Source organism: Bidens hawaiensis, unplaced genomic scaffold (genome assembly GCF_021521415.1).
Source record: "Bidens hawaiensis isolate Kalapana, Puna unplaced genomic scaffold, B.hawaiensis_p1.1 tig00042865_1, whole genome shotgun sequence".
Classification (NCBI taxonomy): domain Eukaryota; kingdom Viridiplantae; phylum Streptophyta; class Magnoliopsida; order Asterales; family Asteraceae; genus Bidens; species Bidens hawaiensis.
This window is the reverse complement of record NW_027497590.1, coordinates 75533-98352: the sequence shown is the minus strand read 5'-3', so window position 1 is coordinate 98352 and position 22820 is coordinate 75533. Positions and strand designations below refer to the sequence as shown.

Sequence of the window (22820 nt, the reverse complement as noted above, 5' to 3'; positions counted from 1 at the left end):
CAACTAATTATTTTAAAATGTATTTATCTTATTTATATTGATATTCATTTATTTTGTTATAATATTAGTATACTTATGATGTTGACATTTATATCTATTTTCTTTTATCTTTACCATTTCCAAGTACTATCTGAATACTCTGAGTACACTCAACTCCCCGATCGGTCGCCTAGGTTCGTAACCTTGATATTTGGCCACCATTGTGGATATTGATTGATATAGATGAGCTTAAGAACAAATATAATATACTTGGAATATTACCATTTGGAATATTACTACCACTTTATGAGGAAAATAGAAAAGGATCTCATTTGGCATTTGGTCTACAGACTACAAAGAAAGTCGAAAATGATATATTGCTCAAAGACTGGTAACACTATGTTGCACGTGTAACACCAAATCCTTAGTAAAGGTATGGTTTGAGGTACAAGTAATTTGAGGTCATGCCTTACGTAACTATCTCTCTTGCGTTTAGTTTTCTCACACTCTTTGTTATATACCCTCACATACGCACAAGTGTATAATATAAAGTTTCATTACAGGTATAGTTTTATAGGGAGTGAATAAAGTATTGACTTTGGACGCCCACTTTCCTAAACCCAATAAAATATTTATAAAAAAATAATAATAAATTGAGTTTAGATAGTTTGGGCTCATGATTTTTGGCTCTAATATGTATGGCATATCACTTATGTATATGCCATAGGATCAATAACAATTTTATTTTCTTTTACTAAAAGAGTCCTGGCAATATCAGTTCCCTTGGGTTCTAAAAAGCATGAGCCGGCGCTATTCGTCCGTCCATACTATTTAATACTTCAGCTACTAGCTATAACAATACAAGAATGGCTCAACCTTTTTAATGAGTACAAACTTTAAAGTTGAGGTTAAAACAAGTCAACTGTATTAAAATAGTCGAAGTTAACCAAAGTGTAGATTAAATCATAGTCGTCTCAGCCAAAGCGTAGATTAAATCCTAACCGTCTTATGCTTAACTGTCTAACAGTAACTATTTACGATCATAATACAATTAAATACTTAACGGTACGAGAATAATGACACGATAACATATTAATAGAATAATAAACTAACTAATAGTTATATAGCATCTGCATTTGATATATAAGATGTAATTGTAAAGTTTTTACACTTCTGATACATGCATTTTATGAACTTGTAACAGTAGTTTGCAATTTACTTTTGTAGTGATGGACAATAACAAATTTACAAGAATGTGCCTCGATATCTTAGTCCTTCACAAATGGACATGTTCATGGCATTTGGTGAAGCAGCAATGTTATTATCCCTTGGAACTAAAGGGTATCGCGCCTTACAGCCAAATTCATCAAGCATGTTATATTTTTTAAATGTTTTTTAGCCTTGTATCAATGATTATTATTATTTTATCAGCTGTATTATCTAACTGCATCTGTGTTTTGTATTGCAGCAAAGTTATATCTATAGAAAGTTAACAGATCAAGTGGGGCTGCAATTGACATGTGGATTAAGGCTAAAGAGCTGGACACAAGCACGGATTATTTCTTGGAGCTTAAAGGAATTGGAAAACCAAAGGATGAAATTAATAAAGATATCACGCGGCCAAAGTATTTTCAAGCTCAAGAAGCAATTGATTATGGGATTTCAACAATTTGTTTCAACAGTTTTCAACCATTATCTTATAATAGTTAAAAGTTTTTCTACATCAGTTTATCAGACAAACTGACTAGTAAACATAGCTTATTGTGAACCAAACTTGACTTATATGGTCAGTTATTGTTAACAAACTTTGGTGTAAATATCGTTGTCATGAACATCAGAAAATGAAGATTGAGTTAAAAACAGACTATATAATCTGAAAACACATGTAAAAGTTATCTGGCTTAAATCTGGACTCCAACATGACCAACACATGACACAAAGTATGAAAGTTAACATTATAAACATCTTGACGTAATTGTACACACCGGATGATAATTGTCTTCTAAGAGGCTGGGAGAACAAGGAGGAAATACACACTAAATCCACTCTTTTAAGCTTTAACTTATGAAGCAGGATTTGGGTACACTTTAGGCTTTGGTTTTACTTCAACCTCATTAACGCTGCGTACAAATATGGCATCTGGCTCATGACTGCAAAATATAAAAAATGCAGATTTAGTAACTTCCAACAAAATTCTAGAGCAAATCTACATTTTTATTTCAAATTTAGCAACCAGGTTCTAATTACTGATTGTAGTCAAATACTTTGTTGATTTTTTAATAAAATTTGCAAATGTGGGCATCATATCAATGTATATGCAGAATTTAAAAATATGATAATTTCCTCAAACTTACAAAAAAATCAATTAATCAAAGTACTTTCACATAAGCATTTGACATGTGGCATTTAATGCTCCAGCTTGCATGGCATTAATATTGAAAAAATCACTTAAAATGAAGTTGGTTACTAAAACATGTATTAACATGCAAGTTGCTTTCTATTTTGGGCCTATTTTAAACTTGGTTGCTAAAATTTGGAAAAAAAAGTGATTCATTTCTACTTTGTACCATCTACTCAAATTAATATGCACAAACACATGGGATAAGTTTAATGAAAATGAAATATTACGGTTTGTCTCCCTCTTCATATGTATAACTGGATGCAACCGCCAATAATCGACCATCTCTGCTGAATGATAATGCAGCAATGCTTGTCGGGTACTTTGAGTACTGAAAATGCCATTAAGTGTTATTTAATTATTGCTTTCTCATAAGAACAAGTTCTTTTGAGTGTGTAGTGATTGCTTATATAAAAAAGCAATAAGCAAATAACTGGTGTTTATAAGCAATCTTGTTTTTTTACCTGATAAAGCCTCTTCTTGTTGTTTCCATCCCATACATTTACAAAACCATCACACCCACCAGTTGCAAATGTCCCATACCTGCAAAGGTTATGATTCTTCAATGAGATGATCAAATTTTCATTATATATATATGTATGTAAGCTTTTTCTCATCCCTCTTTGTAAAAGTCACATTAGCTTACACCGGGTGAAAAGCAATGGCATTTACAGGGTACACAATGTCTCTTCCAGCTTCTGATTTCCTATGACACTTGAATGCATACCTTGAAACATCAAAATATCAAATCATCAATATTAAATCCTTCTAAGGGTTCAAAACCCTATACATATCCTTTTAAATTTCATAAGATCAAGACATTTTCAAAACCTAAAAATATTATATAGATTATAATCAGTACTTATGTGCTAATAATATGATTTACAATTATAACATTGTTTTCCCATTTGTTTATTTAATAAAACAGACAGTGATTTTACTTTATCTGCTACGTAATAAGTGAAAATGACGTTTTACTGTTTGAAAGTGTGAATATAATATTATGAAATTTAGATTAGCATCTATAAATTCTGAGCATTTAGATGAATATTTATGAAATTAATGCTTATAAAAGAATGTGAAACTGATCAAAGAATAATTGTGTGAAATATGCATACTTTTTGGATTGACCAGCCTCAGTAAGATCAAAAAACTCCATTGCTACACGACCTTCCACAGAGCTAAGTGCATAACCTGCAAAATATAATCTTTAATCAATCAGAATAAAAAGACAAACAACATAAAAGCCATGTTTAATGACTCAATGCACACACAAACTACAATTACTTAAAAACAGATGTTTTAAGAACAAACCTGTTCCATTAGGATAACATCGTACACATCTAGTTTGATACTTTAACGAAGATTCTCGCCGCTGTTCAGGTTGAGACATGTTCCTTAAATCATAAACATTAACATGTCGTCCAGCAGTTGCAACCACTAAACGGTTACCAACAAGTGATATCGAATAAACACGTTCCGGTTGTGTATATGATCCCACTTGTGCACTTGCACCTCGTGGGTCCCAACATTTCACAGTTTTGTCCCAGCTTCCACTAATCACTTGCCCTAAAAAGAGAAAACATGACCATAAATGTTGACCCAAGCCATAAAAGTGAAAAGAAAAGTCAAAGCATTAACCAACCGGTTGCGTAAGAGTATTCAATACAACGAACGGGTGCATCATGACGTCCCAATACGACCTCTCTTTCAGGGTCAAAAACTAGCCTGAAAATATGAAATCAAACCTAATGATTTGGACATATAAACTTAATTACAAGATTATGAAGACGTACAAAATACCTTCGAACAGTATTATCACCACTAGCACTAAAACCGGAGTTATCATCATGAAAGCAACAATCAAGAACCGGACCGCCATGTACGAACTCTCCTAGTAACGCATTGGCACTTGCATCATACAGACGAGCACGCTGTCACAAACACTAAAAAGTTATGATCTTTATAAACAACACTAACATATACATGTGTACCGTTTAAATGGGGTGCAAACAAGCCGAGCTGCTCGAGATCAGCTCACAAAAAAGTTCGATTGTTACGAGCTAAAACAAGCCCGAGCCAAGCTCGAGCCTAAAAGTAAGCTAGTTTAATAAACGAACATGGGCATCACTTATCAAGCCCGAGCCGGCTCGCAAGCCTAAATGAGCCTCTCATTTATATAATTTTTATAATATATATAATGTTATGAAAAAATAACTAACTAATATATATTATGTTATCTATAAAATTATAATTGAAAAAATATATAGAGATCAAAACGAGCCGAGCTTGAAAAACTACTCAGGAGCCAAGCTCGAGCTTTAGAAATAGAGATCAAAACGAGCTGAGCTCGAGCTAAAAGATATCATGTTTTTCCATAATATATTGTTATACCAAAATTATTATGGTATCAGAGCTAATAACTTGGGTATGACAATATATTATGGAAAAATATGATATCTTTTATGAGTCGGCTCGCTTGCACCCCCTACGTTTAATACACAAGAAAGTTATTTTTCCCCTAAATTTTACTAAAAAAAAAAAGATAATTACAAAGTAACAGATTTCCGAACAGAATGAATTCAATTGAAATGGTAATGAGTTTGAAATTAAAAATAATAAAAAAGGTAGTATTTTAGGTGAGATTATGTATATAAGGTAAAGCAGATAATAAGAGAATGTGTAGGGTAGTAAAAAAGCATACTTTGTCCCAGGAAGAGACGAGGAGGTGATCGGAGTGATGAGAGAAGCGGAGGTTGGATATGCCGTCGGATGGAGGACTCGTCAGCTCAGTTCCGGTCACCGCCGCCATTCAATTCAAATTGATTATGATGATTAGGTTAGGGTTCAGATCAGAAGATAGTGGGGGTGAAAAGAGGGAAGAGATTTTGAATATGAGGATTAAACTTTAATATTTATCATTTTCATTTTTATTGATATGATTTTTTAAAAATGATTTTTTCACACTCCAAACTTTCGTAACATATCCCCTTTAAAAAACGAATAAATAGCATAGTTGTAAATAAAAAAACGTTACTGAAACATCCGAGTTGGTAGATTTAGTAACCATGTGGTTTTATCTGGCCATAAAGACAAATGGGTATGGATTGAGAATTAATCAGGAAGTTTCTCGGCTGTCTGAATGAAGCAATTGCTATTCAACGTGATTAGTCACAAAGCTTCCTTCGTTACGGCTTGGAACAATTGGGTCTCGAAAAAGGTTAACATCTTCGTTTGGCTGGCGGAGATGGATCGTATTGCTACCCGGGAAGGCCTCGCTTTTAGGAGCATTCATATTGACTCCATTTCTTGTCACTTTTGTGAGGATTGCATTGAAAATGCAGGTCTTCTCACATCTTGTCAAGTCGCGATTCGGGTTTGGCACGTGATTAGCTCATGGTGTAAAATTCCTGTCATTCATGCTCTCTCGGTTCGTGATCTTTTATCCATTCACAAAACTGCTCATTTGTGCTCTAAAAAGAAAAAAGTTGTTTAAGGCATTATCATGGCGGCGTGTTAGAGTATTTGGAAGACAATAAATGATGTAGTTTTTGAAGACAAAGCACATTCGGTTTCAAAGTTGTTGGAGGACATCAAATCCTTGTCGTTTTTATGGATTAAAAATAGATCTTCGTTCCGCAGTTTAAATTGGAGCGAATGGTGTAATTTTTTTTTTAAAATTCTTGTGTTGTTCTTTGGCTCTAGCTTCTTGCTTGAGTTTTTTTTTAATGAATGTTGCCGTTCGAAAAAAAAAACAAATAAATATAAGCACTTGTTAATTTGTTATAATATAACATAAACTGGTACAAGGTTAGTGATATTTCTTAAGAACATTTTAAAAGAATCATAAGAAGCAGAGAAATATCTATATCTTTGAAATTGAAAGAGTATAAATAAGGGTGTATTAATCATTTTATTATAGGTTTCATCCAATTATTTACAATAAGCACGTATATTTATGATATAAGTTTTAAGGAGGAGATATAAATTAAGGTAATCCTATAGTTTGAAGTGTGTAAATAAAAATCAATATAAGATAAAAAAGAAAATTCATATCAATATAAGATAAAAAAGAAAATTCATATCTAAATAATGTATTTCATAAAGCTTACATAGATGAAATGAAAACAAATATTGTAAGAAGAGGGTAACAAGCGACTTTGTTGTCATTCTCAAAAACATATACATTATAGTCATAAATGTAATATTTATTTGAATAATCTAATCTAATTCAACTTATTTCATTTGATGACTAACCTCTTAAACATAGATAATGGAAAGAATTTTAGAAAAACATTAAATAAAAATAAAAATTAATGATTTGATAACATATGTAACATTCCGCTTACTATAAATCTTATTCAAACCAATATATCTTCTGAGTTTTTCTTTTTCGAAAAAATCTCTTACTAGTAGTTTGTACATAAATAATAATAATAATAATAATAGTAGTAAAAAATAAATTATTTATTTTGAGCTGCAAAAAAGAAATTATTTACTATCCCGACCCGGATGACCAGGTAGTGCTGGGTGTTGGAAGGTTATTTCTGCGTGTCACAAACTGCAAGCCCTGACTGACACCCGATCATGAACAATCCAAAATCGAATTAGCTTAATTATCCTTCTAATTAGATCCAGCCGTCATACGGATCTTCAGTTTCCAACCTAAAACCCTAACATATTCCATCTGAAAACCATAAAGTATTAACCAAGCTTCCATCTATACCAATCGGAATCATTTCTAACCCTAACTCGATGCTTCAATTCTAGCTTTCCAGCTGCAAAACACCTTCTAGTTGATCCGATGGTGGTCTGCAACTGCCGCAAGGTATGCTAATTTATACAATTTGTTTACATTTTCGCCAATTAAAAATTCGTTGAAATTGTTTACGTAATTTAGTTTTTAGATCAGATCGATTAATCAAATTTGTATCACTATTGATGTGAATCTAGGATCTAATGCAAGAGTGTAATAATTCATTAAGTAGCTCTAGGGATACTTTCTTACTAAACCACTACTGATAACAACCGGTACTCGGTTTTCATGTTTTCGGTATCGGTACCATTCGTTTCGGTATTTTAATTGGCACTGGTACCGAACTGAAAAAATTGGTACGGCACTTGGTTTTGGTATTGGTATTTTTAGGTATGGTACCGTTATTGTTAGCTCTATCGATGAACACTACAAATTGTTTACTCTACAATAGTTATGTAATTCTTTTTTTATATAATTGAGGTGTTGCTTACAGGCAACTAAATTGTACTGCTTCGTGCACAAGGTCCCGGTTTGTGGGGAATGCATATGCTTTCCTGAGCATCAAATATGTGTGGTACGTGTAATATATCATTATAAATTGATTTATTGTGTTTGTGTTGAAAGTTGAAACTGTTAAGTTGATTTTACAGGTTCGCACATACTCGGATTGGGTGATTGACGGAGAGTATGATTGGCCTTCAAGGTGTTGCCAATGTCAAACCGTGCTTGAAGAAAATGGTGATTCTCAAACGACACGGCTCGGTTGCTTGCGTATGTTATTCTGCACTCGAGAAACATGCATCATTTGTTTTTTTGATTTAAAAAGTGGACTGTTGAAGTTAAATTTAACCACCCTGTATTATCTTTTTTGTATATTTTCAGATGTCATACACACAAATTGCTTGGTTTCGAATATTAAAAGTTACCCTCCTCACACTGCTCCAGCTGGATATGTTTGTCCACATTGTTCAACTTCGGTAAGGTTTTCTTGTATGCTTATGCTTTATAATTTATATATTTGTTTATGGGGATTGGTGTGCCTATACCTTATTTACTGCTTTTATGAAGAACATAAGTAAGCATCAATAAGTTGATCAGAACAGGTTACAAATGTTTATGGCATGGCCCATTAACAACAATTATATGAACTTTTTTTCTTTTTTTTATTTTTTTTATTTTGCAGATATGGCCTCCTAAAAGTATTAAAGACTCGGGATCCCGTTTACACTTTCAGTTGAAGGAAGCAATTGTTCAGGTTAATTCATTTTTAAGGAACTATATGTTTACTAGGGGTGTTCATGGCTCGACTTGAAACTGTGAAACCGCCCAAACTGAAATCTATTTGGTTTCATGATCGTTTTTTTCATAAGGTGTCGGTCAGCCAGCTTAGAAATTTTGGAACCGTATGGGACGGTTTGGACCAAAACCGGCTGTTAAATACTGGACCAGAATATCTTGAAGCATTACATACATTTCATGGTCATATATAAAAATTAATAATTGTTTTATTCCTAAAAGTATTAAAAGCCAAACTAGACAGTAAAAAGACATATCATTCTTCTGAAATTTTCATATTTTTTAATTGTTAAGGGTATCCGAATTGCATTTGCTGATATCATAGTCGTTCTTTCGATGTGCTACTAAATTTGTGAAACAAAAACTCAAGAAGAGAAACTGTGAAACCAAACCGTAATGGTTCAATTTCGTTTGGTTTTAATTTTATAACGGATTGGTTTTGGTTCACACTGAATTAAATATTGTTGCTAACAGTTTGGCTCATGGTTTGACGGTTTGACCAAAAAACTGTCAAAAACTGACCCTTTTTCACAAGTAACATATGGAAAGTTAGCAGCTACTTTCTTTTTAAAGCAGCTAACAAAGTAATTATAATCTTTTTGTACTTACAACTGTGTTTTCTCAACATATACCACTATCCCAATAAGTTTTTTGTATCATAAATGATCTTGTTTGGTTATGCAGACTGGAATTGAGAAGAATGTGTTTAGAAACAATCCAGTTTCATTAACCGTGAGGCCTATTTCCTCTGAGCCTTCAGTAACCAAAGACGATATAATAAACGGCTCCACTAAACCTTCAAGAACAGATAATGTGGAAATAGATGTTCCAAATTCTTCAAATCATTTGAGAAGCCCAACTTCTGGTGTTGTAAGTACTTTTCATATGCTAAATCTTTAATTAGTTTTTTCATCATGTATGTTCAATTGTTCATGTTCATGCAATGCAGCCTGGTGCAACCACCAGAAAAAGTGCACAACAAGTTGAAAGACAAAACTCTGAGGTTTCATATTATGCAGATGACGAAGATGCTAATCGCCAGAAGTACTCGAGAAGAGGTGAGATTGTTATTGACTTCATACGACAAATTGAAAAAGTTGATTTTTGCCTCTTTCAGAATAATGAGGCATCCATCCATATATATGCAAAGTTTCTTTGCGAGGAGAATTTTCTGTTCTGTTTGAACAACTTTTTGAGCTTAATGTACAGCCATTTAGTGCAATGTTTTTGGTGTTACATCATAGCCCCTCTCAAACTTACAACATAGCCCCTTTCACTTTAAATAAACATATCATTTCACCCTGAAAAAGGTCTTTTTTTGTAATTTTCTTTTTGGCTAATCACAAGTTGACAAGTGGCCCACTCACAAGGTTTTTTTGCTTTGTTTATAACTTCTAAATTTTTTTTATCTACGTGTTGATGTAAGTACCATTTAAAACAGAGTTTCACGTGTTAATGCACAAGTCATCTAAGCACCTATGTACATGTCAATCGTCATTACACTTGTACTCATATTTGACACCAATTTTTTCCACGGTTTAACGCCGCAACGCGAGAGGTGGGCCTATGTAAAGGATTTAGCACAATATTATATTTTATTTACTGTGTTTGTGCTAACGAGTTGATATACAACACGTGGGCTTATATTTTTGTTAATAATTTTTTGTAGGAGGTATGCGCAATCAGTTTTTGAGAAAACTGTTACCTTTTTGGTCAAGTGCATTGCCAACTTTGCCAGTTACTGCACCGTCTAAAAAAGATGCAAATGCAGATGATATTCATACGCGTCGCCATAGACCTTCAAGGATGGATCCAAGAAAAATACTTCTCGTCATAGCAATTATGTAAGACTTTAACTTCTTTTTCATTGCTGATGTGGCATCATTACATATAAATATATAATGAATGAGTTATTTGTATTGGTTGGATGCAGGGCGTGTTTAGCGACCATGGGCATTCTGTATTACAGAATTGCACAACGCGGTTTTGGTGAGGAACTTGCTCAAGAGGTGGGGCAGTAATCAGTTTAGGGACCTTTGATTATCTGCATATTTTTGTTATAATTTGGTGGATTGCAGTCCCATTATGTTTACTTATGGAGGATTTAAAATGTGACCTTTTTTTTAAAGATTGCTATTTTATACTTGTTTTTAAAAATTTGCATGTAATAGAGCACATGTAAGCAAAACTTTATGAACCAACTTTTTATAGAGATTTTCATTTTTTTTGTTTAATCACAATTTTGTCTGGTCTAATCACAATTTTAAGAGGCAATGTAAAAACTGTTTCCTTTTATTTGCATAGAGTAGATTCTTGCAACTTAGTTAAGGGCTAATTGTACTTTCTCAAGTAATTAAATTAGGGTATTGGATTCAGATTCTTAAAAATATTTAATTTTTAGTTGACTGGTTTAAAAGAACCAACAAGAACTTTGTAATTATCTAGCATTTTTACATAATGTACTTTGTTCAGTTTATAATATATAAATTGTTTGTGTAAAAAGTAAGCTTAAAATGTGTTTTAATTGTAAAGGAACGATTAATGTTTGTGGAAGGTGTCTTTCTGATAGAGGAACTTTTATCATTATTACCCCCCAAATTGTAACGACGAAAATGTTTTTCTTTAGTAGACCGGGTCATCAAAAAACTCATTTCGGGTTTTTGGCTTCATAATATAAAGGGTTGATCATTATTTTCACCTCTATCAAACTTCTCAATGCCTCTCCTATTGTGTACCCTCATTTGATAGACATAGATTGCCTTTTTTGATTTTCATACAGGTTCAAATTCAATCTTTTTCATATTGTCTAATGTAAACACAATACTTACTAATATAAGCAATAAAGTGTCAAGCAACAATTAAATTAAAAATCAGTTAAAACAGTTATTTCAGAAATTGAAATAACAAAACAATTATTATATCAAAAACTCACAATAACCGTAAAATTTTGCATTTTGTCACCATCTTTTGGCCATGGCGGTGCTTGTGATCTTGAAAATGTTGATTGTAAAATGGTATAGTAATAGTAGCGATTCACTTTAGTACTGTAAATTGTGATAGTGATGGTGATAGTAATGCTAAACCTAATTTGAACAACTAAGTGTTAGTTTGCAAATGTTTTATTTCATTCCTGATAAATAAAAGCATATAACATGTGTCTTCTATAGTTTATAATTATTAATTTTTTTGACTGAAAACATATCAATAAAAATATTAAATATATTTTATAATACTTTTACAAAAATTTAATAACACCATTCGTAGTAATGGACTTTAACTAGTAAAAAATGTTATCACGTCACTCTTACATAAGCTAAGAGGCATTTATTAATTAGATAAATGTCTGTAATGATTTAACCAAGTTATTTAATGTTTTTTTAAATATGCATAGATAAGTGTGATTGATAGGGAAAAAAACTATAGCCCACCCATTAGTCCCTTCACCCCTTATCCCGGCACCATTGGAATGGCGCTTCCCCCCCTTTGGCGGTCGTCTCCCTCAGTCCCTCTCCATGTAATAGTGTTGGTGTCGGCTTGTGGTGATGCAGATGTGGCAGTGGGTTACCGTCCACTACACATGGTCTAATAGTGTAAAAGAACCTCTTAACGTACATGCAATACACACCGAATTATAGCTGCAAGAAACACAAATAATTCAAATGATGGGAATTATTATAAAAAAAAGTTATAAAATTTAAATAATTATGCAGTTATTCAAATAATCACACACCAAATAAAACTACTCATTACCTTTCTCGAACTTATTATTAAAACCAAAGTAAATAAAAACAACGTTTTCTCAAAATATATATATATATATATATATAAATCTATACCACAATTTGTAGTTTGTACCTCCCGCCCTATAGCTTATCACTAAAAATCAACACACTTAATGACATAACAGAATTAGGGGGTAAACTGAAACTATATACTAACTTCAGGGGGCAAACTGAAACTATATAGTTTTCCCACCTCTTGTTAAATATATAGGCGGTTACATTTTCTAACAGAATCAGTTAGAAACAGTTCTCAGTTCACCTGCTTGCATTTTGCTTCAATGGCGGAAATTGAAGCTTCAGCACCGGAAACCACCAACTACGAAGCGCCGTTACTCACAAATCCGGTTATCGTTCCCGCCGGACTAAACATAATCGCGATGCTTCGAGCTCTTCTCGCCGGCCGCCGTGACGTGTCACTGATAGTGAACGAGAACACTGCGTGGCAGATGAAGGACTACAGAAAGACTTACGGCTATATGTTTCCGGCTGTTGTTGTTGAGACGCTGTGGAATATTCTGCTTGTGGTGCATTCTGTTGTTGCGTTGCTTTGGTATGCGCGGGAAGAGAGTAATGTGATGCTTAGGATTTGGATCTGTGGTTACTCGGTGCATTGTGTGGTTAATGTGGTGCTTTTGGTGATGGAGTATGTAAAGAGGAATGATATGAGTGAGAGGAGAGTGCCAACGGATCCGAATGCATCGGTTCCTGGTATGAGTAGCGGTTATTCGACGAACAGTGACGGAGGAGATCTACCTGCAGTTCCTCCGACTAGGTTAACTTAATACCGTTTAATTTAAGTATAATCAGTTAATGCTGCTTTAAATTTTATATCTAGCGTTATTAATTAAAATGAAATTGCTATTTGTATATGTATTTGCCTGCTGTAGTTAAGTAATAAGTGTACTCTGTTCCTGTTTATTGGCCAAATTAGAAGTATGACATGCTGATTAATAGAATAGAATCATAATTATATTATAATTGTGTTTAAATATATGTGTATATCTCAGAAGTTATGTTCTAGGAATAGTTTGAGATATTATCTCTTGTAAGTATACAATAATATGATTGTGAATTGTGATTGTTAGGTCTATTACTAATTGTTAAGCTTATAATTTAGGCTTAGTTAGAGAAGATCATATTAGAAGCTTGAACCTGTATTGGATCAAACAACATCCATGGAAGATTACACTGATTGACATCCTGAGATTGAATAGTTTCCTGGTGTAGCCAGGGAAGAAAGGTTTAAGATGGAAACTGTTTCAGAATAAGTAACAATTTTGTCAACTGCATATATTACTAATGCGATTATGTCTTCATGAATCTGAGTTTTATGTGTAACTTAAAGTGCAATCATGCTTTAGAAAATAGTTAAAAGTCATGTTCATATAACGAAGCGGGAGATAATTAAGTAGAGGCTTGTGGACTCCTGACTTAATCACCAAGTATCTTTTAAGTTATGTTCTAGGAATAGTTTGAGATATTATCTCTTGTAATTATGCAATAATATGATTGTGATTGTCAGGATTATTACTAATTGTTAAGCTTATAATTTACACTTAGTTAGAGACGATTATGTTAGAAGCTTGAACCTGTATTGGATCAAACAATATCTATGCTGATTGAAATACTGAGAATGAATAGTTGCCTAGTGTAGCCAGGGAAGAAAAGTTGGTCTTAACTGTTTCAGAATAAGTAACAAATTGGTCAACTGTGTATAGTGTATACTACTAATGTGATTAGTTCTTCGTAAATTTAAATTTTAGTTATAATTTAGAAATAGTTAATGTCATATTTATATAACCAAGTGGGAGATAATTAAGTAGAAGCTTGTGGACTCCTGACTTCATCACCAAGTATCTTCTAAGTTAACAGGTTGGTTAAGTTCAACATGAGTATTGAGTAAGCTAATTGTTTATTGCAGTTTATGGATTTGCTCAGAAGGTACATTCTGTTTTTAATATGATACATGTTTAACCGCATAAGATTTTACATGCTTCATAAAGGTGAAAAACTAATTTAAGTGGTGTGTTTGTGGTAAAAGTAACACTTTAAGCTGCTAATTAAGCTATTGCATATGTGATGCTTCAGGCATGTCCTAGAAAAGTAATATATTTGCACCGCAATGCATCTGTTTCCTTTATCAAGTCATACTAAGAATGTCGAGTTTAAGCAATTTTAATGGGATCTCAAGCATGAGTTTTCAAGTGTCATATAGTGAATCAGATGGGAGGAATTTTATATAGGAAACACGATCATTTGAGTAGGATTAAGGGAACAGATGCATATCTTTAAGTTTTTTTCTTCACAGTCTAGCTATTTGTGTCATTGCCTGGCCTTTTGAAGCAAGCTAAATGTTTATGCAAGGTCATTAATCTGATATTTGAATTAACCGTCATCTTTGATGTTTTTGCAACAATAGATAATCCATTTTCCCACAAGAATCACAGCATTATTTGACACTATACAAAAGCTTATGGAATTAAAGTAGTTGATTATTATGATTGAAATGCCTAAAGCCTAATGATGTTTTATATTTTCAGATGGGATTTGCTTAATACAGGGGTCTCTTGTTTGTGGTGGGTGCTTGGATTCATTTTGATGATGTGTTACAATAGTAGTGCCACTCCATGTCTATTCTGGTATGTCTTGAACCAATATTATAGCTTTGTGTTCTTTCATAAACAGTCTAAAGAAAGGTTTTATAATGATGCATGCTTTAAGCTATTTCAGCCTTAGTTTCTCAAAACTTATTTTAAACCTTTGTATTTGATTTAAGAAGCTTTTTTTAAATAAAAAAAAAGTAGTGGTTGAGAATTTCATAAATTATTAGGACTGCATTACTGCAAATGAATGATCTGAGCTTAAGCTCGACACAATAGGGGTTGTATAAGGTGTCAACATGAACGATATATTAATATAATGAAAATAGTAGGATCAGTCATGTATGTGTTGGTTCTTGCCTCTTGGGAAATCTAATGAAATTTGTGTTTATTTTAAAGAATAGAGGGTATATCAGTCCAAAAACCTTTGGGTGTTGTTTAAATTCCTTCTTATTTTTTCTTACTTTGGTTTCAAATGATGGCAGGTTGACTGTGGCATATTTGGCTATGGACGTGTTCTTTCTTGTCCTTGCAACTGTTGTCTTTTGTTCAATAGAGTGAAATGGCTAAGGTTGACGTCTGGTATGCAAATCACTTGTGGCTTCAAATGAACAGGATTAAAGAGTACAGGTAAAATCCTAATGGGAAACATAATCTTGAATAACTGAGCAAAAACCACAATAAATGATAGCATCTTATAGATGAACTATTGTTACATACTATTACTACAGTTAGTTTCTTGAATCATGGTTCTATATTGGCTGAGTCTGTGCATGATTACCTTCTTTTTTACTATATTGATTGGTTGAAAATTAAGAGAGGTCATATAGGTCAACCAAAGAAGCTTCAATTTTTATGAAATAGCTGCCTAGAGTTCTTATGCACCAAATAAGTTAGTAATTTGTGACATGAAGGGCACGGTTATGAGTAACCGCTCCATACATTGTAGGTTGGCGGGTCAAACACCATTCGTACGCAAATTTCATGTCAAACACATGAGCCAAAGTACCATAGGTGTATTTGTGGTTGACACAAACTTAACACGTTTAACCCAAAAATAAGTTTAATAATTTAATTTTGTTTTTGCGTCTTGATACTTCAAAAATACAAATGTACTTATGTACTTGTTTTTTGAGCAATTATGTATAAACTGTGCCAATTTTTAAAAAAATAATAAATCTTGATATAAGAGATGCCTTAAGTAGTTACATAAAACGTGTTACACCGATCCCAAACCACACATGTCGTGTCACAAATTGTAACCCTTAAATTTGATAATGCTACTTTTGCCCATCTTAAGGGATAAGTCACTGAAAACTATTAACGTAGAGCCACACGGAAGTTAAAACTCTTATTTTTATAGATTGTGATGATTGTGCGTAAAAGTCTATCGAGTTCAACAATAAAAAAAGTTAAAACAAAAGAAACTTGCAAAAACGGTCAACCGGAAAGGTCTTTCCATGTGTGCTTTGGTGGCATACAACCTCTTAAATTGCATGGCCATCAACACCACCACCACCGTCACTGTGACCGCTACCCGCTTGAGCACCACCACCACTTAACCAACGTCGCCACCACCACCACCACCGCTTGACCACTACCATCGTCACCACCGCCGTCTCTGCCACCACCACCGTAGCCAATTTTTTTTTAATTTATAATATTTTGAGGTATGGGTATTTTTTTGTTTTGTTTTTTGTCATTTTTAGTACGTTTCTTTTCAGACCCTTGAACTTATTTTTTTAAGTTGTAAGGGACGAGGGGTTAGATTTGTTGTCTAAGGTTTGTTTTGTGAAAACGTGCCAACACAACCCTGCCATGGATGAATACATACTCATTTGGGGCTCCAATCAGAATTAGGTATCATCTCATCTCATATATAACTTATGTTGGATTCGTAGTTGTATCATCATTTATTATATTATATTATATTATATGGAGATCGTGCCATGGCCTCCCTAGATTCCGTTATTGTCAATGCCAAGGTTTTGCACGAGGGCGGCATCTATCCCAAATGCCTCATACCAGAATACGCGGTTTCAATGGTTGGTGTCTTTTTTAATATATAATGTTCTAGAAAATATCTACAGCTACCTCATACTACATACAATCTTCGCTATATTTCAATCTATCCATTAATAAATGTATTTTATTCATACTTTGGATCTAGAACTACTTAATTTCCGTTATTAACCACAACTTACTGGGATCATTTTTAGGACTCTGAATCATATTACATGATTATAATTATCCAAACATGATGATGGATTAATCAAACATAGGACAAGTGCTTCAAAGTTCTTAGTTCCAAGATTTTAATAAAGAATCAATGTTTCTGGACAAACTAATAATTAACTGTCAAGGATGACCTTTTGACTCTTAACCTTGTCAACGTGCCCAATAATCCTGTTTAAAAGGCCATGATAGCTGTAAACAAACATTCTAATCATTGTTTTATCTAATATCTGATACTTATCTATTTTATTATACATCATCAAGTCAACAGTACAAGACAAAACCAATCAACTGCCACATTCTCGTTGCATATATACATCTCTATACCTGTTTTAGCCATCTACAGTACTTCAAACATAGCTTCTTTTGACACATCAACACCAAAAATTCTTTTCACTTTCCATTTATTTGCAAGAAAAGAAATAATGGAATTCTTTAGTGGAACATACTCTAGTGAAGAAGCTGATTTTATGTCACATTTATTTTCTACTTTTTCAAATAAGTTACCAAATGTTTCCACTTCTCAAGATTCTTCTGCAATTTGGCCACACCATAATGAGCCATCATTGTCCGTTTCGGATGGCGGTAATAATGTAATGTTTCCCACTTCAAGTGGCGAAAGCTATCTCTCGCTTTCCTCTTCAGGTGGCTGCCAAAAGGGTGCTTCTGTAATTCCATTCATTCCAGCAGCAGCCGAACCGTCTGCAGAGTATAACAGTCTGTCCCCAAATACAAGAAAACACTCTTGTAATGATGCAGATGTATGTTCACATGAGTTAACTTTGTTTTCTTAACGAATAATATTAATGTGATCATCCTGTAACAAGTTCTGATAAATGTCGTATAATGTAGGTCCATACGAGTTGGAAAAAACCAAGGCTGAGTAAGAATTCGAAAGTCAACGTATCTGGAGTTGATCATGATGTTACAAAGCTGAACACGAATGGCAAGAAACGAGCATGTAACGGGTCAGCAAATGATAGTCAAATTGTGTATGCTAAGGTAGGTAATTAACTAATTTCATATGAATAAATGTTTTATTCTTAAGCTAATCTAATAGTTTAATTTTATCTTTTGCAGAAAAGAAGAGAGAATTAATGAGAGGTTAAGAATATTACAGAACCTTGTTCCTAATGGCACAAAGGTAAGCAGCTATTTGAGTTATATATGCATTTTTTTAAATAATATTTTAAAAGGAATATAATGATTTTTTTGGTTATGAAGGTTGATATTAGCACTATGCTTGAAGAAGCTGTTGAGCATGTGAAATTCTTGCAACTCCAAATCAAGGTGAGTAAACAATATTGAAATGAATTTAAATAAGTTAAATTGATAACAATTTGTTAAATAAATTTATATTTGCAGCTTTTGAGCTCTGATGATCTATGGATGTATGCTCCTATCGCGTATAACGGGCTGAACCTCGGGCTCGATGTGAAGCTACCTTCACCAAGATGATGCACACCTCTTGATTCAATATTGATATTTTTATGTTTAAGGTTGTCTTTTTTGGAGTGTTTTTGGTTGACATATAGTGTCAAAAATTCATCTTTAAAGAATGCTTAGCAAACGGTAGCCTGTTTATGGGCATGGATGGCCCCACTATATAGGTTGCGGAGTCAACCGATCCCGCATATTATGTAACATATATTACGGTTTTTCACGACTCTGAGTTTTTTTTCAACTTACTTGGAAAAGATCAATCTGCATATGTTGCATTTGAAATACAAAATGAAAAAAAAAGAGTTTCAGTTTAATTTATTACCTTTTTATGTTCATGATTTGTAGCTTTTAGTTTACTAGTTGCAACGACAAGGTATCATTATTTATGTGTTCAGACCCTACCCGAACTGCGTCGAGTTTAAGGCTTCATTATTGAAAATCAAACCAGATGAAAAAAACAATTGATTTTTATTAATACATGACTTAACCAAGGATTTGAGGATGGACAATGTTGTCCGGTACACTAACTTTGTCTACCTTAAAAGTGACACTACTAGAAACATTTGTGACGGGTTCTACCGCGGTAACCTCATACCGACCATTAAACACCGAAACTTGAGACATCCCATTACTATCCGCTACAACTTCAATGTTCCCAGTTCTCCATTCTTCCATTAACCGATCGATTTAATCCCCAACCGGTGTGTTCTCTAGTTTTTCATTGGTCATACACATGACATCACACCCGTCAATCGATGCACCCGTCCATATTATTATTGCCTTAACTGACGCGTGACAAAACGACTCCCTAAGTATTTCCTCTAAATAAATAACCTGAAGTTCACTTCTCGTTTTATTATCAAGACCCGGGTCCATTTTAACATCCAACTCGGTTAGCCATATCGGTAAACCGGTTTGACTTAACAAAGTCAACGCGTTTCTAACGTAATGAAGATCGATCGGCTCGGCACCATAATGACATTCTAACCCAATTCCCATTTTAATGTCACTATTTCCCGGGTAAGCCCGGATCTTCTTAAGCCTTCTTAAATACTTCTCGGGCCGGGCCCACTTGTCGTTCACGTTTTCTGTCGTGTTAAACTCGTTCATGTACAACGTCGTGTCGGGGTCAATATTATGAACCCGGTTATAAAACATAGCCGAGGCATTTTTCCCGAGTCTCTTTTCAAAGAAGTTGTGGTGTAAATTTTCGTTCATAACGTCCCAACCGACTAAACGCCCTTTGTAACGCTTAACTACCGAGTCAACTCGTTTGTTTGCTGCTTGTAACAACTTTTCAGGTGTAAGTTTTCTAACCCATTTTTGTTGGTATTTAACATCATCCCATAAAACTGTGTGGCCTCTAACGATGATCCCGTGTTCATCAGCAAACTTTAACATGGCGTCCGGGTCAGTGTAATTTTCTTGACCCGGTTTTGGTTCGGTGTAGTACAATTTTAACTCGTTGTGGAAATCAGCAGCTGTGAATTTGGAAGCAAACCATTTTTTGTAGGCTGTGTTATTGAGGATTCTATGAGTCATACCACAGCCCCAGTGGAAATCTGAAGTTAGTTGCTTTATGTAAAGTTTAGCGCCTTTAACCGCGGTTTTGTTCGGGTAAGTTATGATGAAGTTTAACTGTGTTTTACGTCCCTAATAAATGGAATGTAACATTAACATAAGTTGTAATAACATGTGGTATAAGTTGATTTGTATTCTACTAAATGTGGTTGCTAAACTTGGAAAAACAAATGTAAATTAATGAAGTTAATTGAGCTAATGGTACCTATGGTTTTATCATATTGCATCTTTGGCTCCCATGAAGGAAATGTTGCAAACTTAGTCTAAACATTTGTAAGCGTGTTGCACGTTTATCCCTTAACATTAATGCCTGACGTTTTTAACGATTAATGACCCCATGTGCCCTCCACGTGAGGGCAATTCAGTCTTTTTAAATTGCAAACATATTACGATCTCCCCATATATTGCCGTTCGTTTGATTTCCTTCAACATGCCATCACATCGTTCGGCGTCCATCATCATGCCGTCAATATTTCAAAAAATTCTTCTATCAACATAAAATGGCAAATGTGCAACCCGCTCTTTAACCATTTGGACTAAGTTTGCAACTTTTCATTCTCGAAAGAGGGGGGGGGGGGGAGGGGTTCAAACATACAATATGATCAAACCACATGAGCTATTTGGGCAATTAAGTCTAAACTAATGCTAGGATTAGAATGATTGAAACTTGATGTATATTACCTCATTTATATTCTTTTGTTGGTAAGATCTCCATTCTTGTTTGGTGTATGGACTAAATAACGCGTTTTCGTCGAACTCTTTAACCGTGTTTTCTTCCTGCATTGTGAAATATATGAAAATTAGATTCTTGAAGTAGCTATACAATAATAAAAAAAACCCTTGTAAGGTATTTTGCATTATTGATAAACAAGAGTATAACCAGGATAACTATTAAAAAAAAACATAATCAAATCATATCTTGTAAGTGACATAGAATACTTGAACTTGCCTTTGTTGTTGCATAGCTATCCTCATTGATCTGGGCTCGAGTTATACCACCTGGATTAAAAAAGTGTTTAATTACAATAACAATATTATATGAATGATAAAACAAGAAGCAAGTGCATACACATAAACACACAGTATATAAACTACCTGATATCAGCAAAAAGCATATAAGAAGAAAGAAATTGATGAGTGTTTTCATTAGTTGAGTGTGATCCAAAAACAATGGGGTAGCTCAATATCTTATCTCTATGAAGCAAGTGTTTTCATTATCTGTCCTCTTCTCAACTTTTTCTTATTATTTGGACCCCAGATCAAGGCAGCATGTGAACTATGAAAACCTTTTAAAAACCATAAGGATCTGTACATTTATTAAGTTTGAACGAAAAATATTACATTATTGATTCATAAAAACATGTGACCGAATTGGAAGTATAGATATATTGTGACCTTATTTTTAGTTTTTTCTTAAGAAGGCATCAATTGGAATATGCCGCGGTTAAAAGATATATCTATACTATATATAATATACTATTGATGGGCAAATTAATACGTTTTGTTTAAGTAATTTACAACCAAATATGCAAGATGTACAACATTAATAAGGGGCACAAATGTCATTTTAACATCAAATCTCACGTGTATTTGCAATGTCTTTAAAATAATTACAAGTTTTATCCCTTAAAATTACACAATTGGTCCATGGTCTTTTACATATATATTATTTTATTTTCATTTTTAACCCAACTACTCTCACGGTTTTTAAACGGTCATAACTTTTTCATACGTTAATATTTTTTAAAATAAATGACATCATAAAAACGAGCATTTTATTATCTTTAAGTTGATTATCATATTGCTATAGTTTTCGAAGTAAAAAAATTATGCAAAAGTGTGTCTGGTTTGCTTTTGATGGTTTTTTAATTAAACAATGAGTCCGCTTTACACGTTTTTTTTGTCGTCAAAAACCAAAACTAAACTGTTTCTAAATAAAACCCAACTAAACCGAACCATTACCAACGATTAGGTTCTGATTTAGTTTGTACTTTGATAAAAAAAATGAGTTTAAAAATTTAAAACAATAATTATTAATCTGAATATACCTTCACTTCAAACTAATCATCAACTAATACATTATTAAGAGAATCATACTATGAACAAATATAACTTTGGTCATATAAATAATAAACATTATTAGAATAAATAAAAGGCGAAATAATAACAAGAACAAAAATTATAAAAAAACCACTGGAAATTTGGATAAATTAAAGTTGTAATTGGCGAGTTTGCTCGTATGAAATAAAACTATGGTTAACTATATTTTAACTATATCTAATATATATTATACTAATACTAAATAAGTAAATAATTAACATTTCAATATGTACGGCCACCTCCGGTTTCAACCATGAAACCAAACTGGTGAATGATCTCACAGTTTTAAACGAAATAATGAACACCCAAACATTTGTTACATGATTATCAAAGCATGTGTTTCCAGTTTCCAGATGCATCGCGCGGGCACTTTTCTAGTCAGAGATAATATATTAATTAGAATTTTCAACATACCATAGGAAGTCTAGAGATTAGAATATTGAAAATTATAGGTATGAACTCAAAAAAGCGAAGCAACTTTCTACGGAGTATATGATTTCATTGTGTAAATATCTTATGCATACATTGTTTACACTTCAGGATGCCACAACTTGTACAATTAATAAGTGAAATGAATCTTTGATATAGTAAGCAAGCCAACAGATAAAATATACAAAAAGGCTAAAGCTAACGATGCAAAAATGCATTTT

General features: G+C 33.3%; 5 protein-coding genes and 1 long non-coding RNA gene across 6 annotated transcripts; 3 read left to right on the top strand and 3 right to left on the bottom strand.

Annotated features, from left to right (window-relative positions):
• Window positions 1-1918: 1918 nt before the first annotated feature.
• Window positions 1919-5264, bottom strand: LOC143593853 (mitotic checkpoint protein BUB3.1-like). Its single transcript, XM_077073340.1, has 9 exons — window positions 5082-5264; window positions 4181-4311; window positions 4023-4105; window positions 3692-3946; window positions 3496-3571; window positions 3024-3104; window positions 2842-2920; window positions 2608-2708; window positions 1919-2129 (listed from the first exon to the last, which is right to left on the bottom strand). Exons 1-9 carry the CDS (start codon window positions 5187-5189, stop codon window positions 2042-2044), a joined length of 1002 nt encoding a protein of 333 aa, XP_076929455.1. The 5' UTR covers window positions 5190-5264; the 3' UTR covers window positions 1919-2041.
• Window positions 5265-6955: 1691 nt separating this feature from the next.
• LOC143593852 (uncharacterized) lies at window positions 6956-10652 on the top strand. The gene is made up of 9 exons (XM_077073339.1): window positions 6956-7205; window positions 7627-7707; window positions 7784-7904; window positions 8016-8110; window positions 8317-8388; window positions 9114-9299; window positions 9379-9487; window positions 10099-10273; window positions 10363-10652. Exons 1-9 carry the CDS (start codon window positions 7182-7184, stop codon window positions 10448-10450), a joined length of 951 nt encoding a protein of 316 aa, XP_076929454.1. The 5' UTR covers window positions 6956-7181; the 3' UTR covers window positions 10451-10652.
• A 1721-nt stretch (window positions 10653-12373) lies between these two features.
• Window positions 12374-15854, top strand: LOC143593849 (E3 ubiquitin protein ligase RIE1-like). The gene is made up of 3 exons (XM_077073338.1): window positions 12374-12983; window positions 14752-14850; window positions 15297-15854. Exons 1-3 carry the CDS (start codon window positions 12490-12492, stop codon window positions 15370-15372), a joined length of 669 nt encoding a protein of 222 aa, XP_076929453.1. The 5' UTR covers window positions 12374-12489; the 3' UTR covers window positions 15373-15854.
• LOC143593850 (uncharacterized) lies at window positions 15008-15384 on the bottom strand. The gene is made up of 2 exons (XR_013146208.1): window positions 15276-15384; window positions 15008-15183 (listed from the first exon to the last, which is right to left on the bottom strand). It is a non-coding gene; the product is annotated as an uncharacterized LOC143593850 (long non-coding RNA).
• A 1594-nt stretch (window positions 15855-17448) lies between the features above and the next one.
• On the top strand, window positions 17449-18631 carry LOC143593848 (uncharacterized). Its single transcript, XM_077073337.1, has 5 exons — window positions 17449-17807; window positions 17899-18048; window positions 18107-18190; window positions 18271-18336; window positions 18412-18631. The coding sequence occupies exons 1-5, from the start codon at window positions 17472-17474 to the stop codon at window positions 18502-18504; spliced, it is 729 nt and encodes a 242-aa protein (XP_076929452.1). The 5' UTR covers window positions 17449-17471; the 3' UTR covers window positions 18505-18631.
• Window positions 18632-18746: 115 nt separating this feature from the next.
• LOC143593847 (endo-1,4-beta-xylanase 5-like) lies at window positions 18747-21246 on the bottom strand. Its single transcript, XM_077073336.1, has 4 exons — window positions 21166-21246; window positions 21016-21069; window positions 20752-20843; window positions 18747-20142 (listed from the first exon to the last, which is right to left on the bottom strand). The coding sequence occupies exons 1-4, from the start codon at window positions 21215-21217 to the stop codon at window positions 19177-19179; spliced, it is 1164 nt and encodes a 387-aa protein (XP_076929451.1). The 5' UTR covers window positions 21218-21246; the 3' UTR covers window positions 18747-19176.
• Window positions 21247-22820: the final 1574 nt, after the last annotated feature.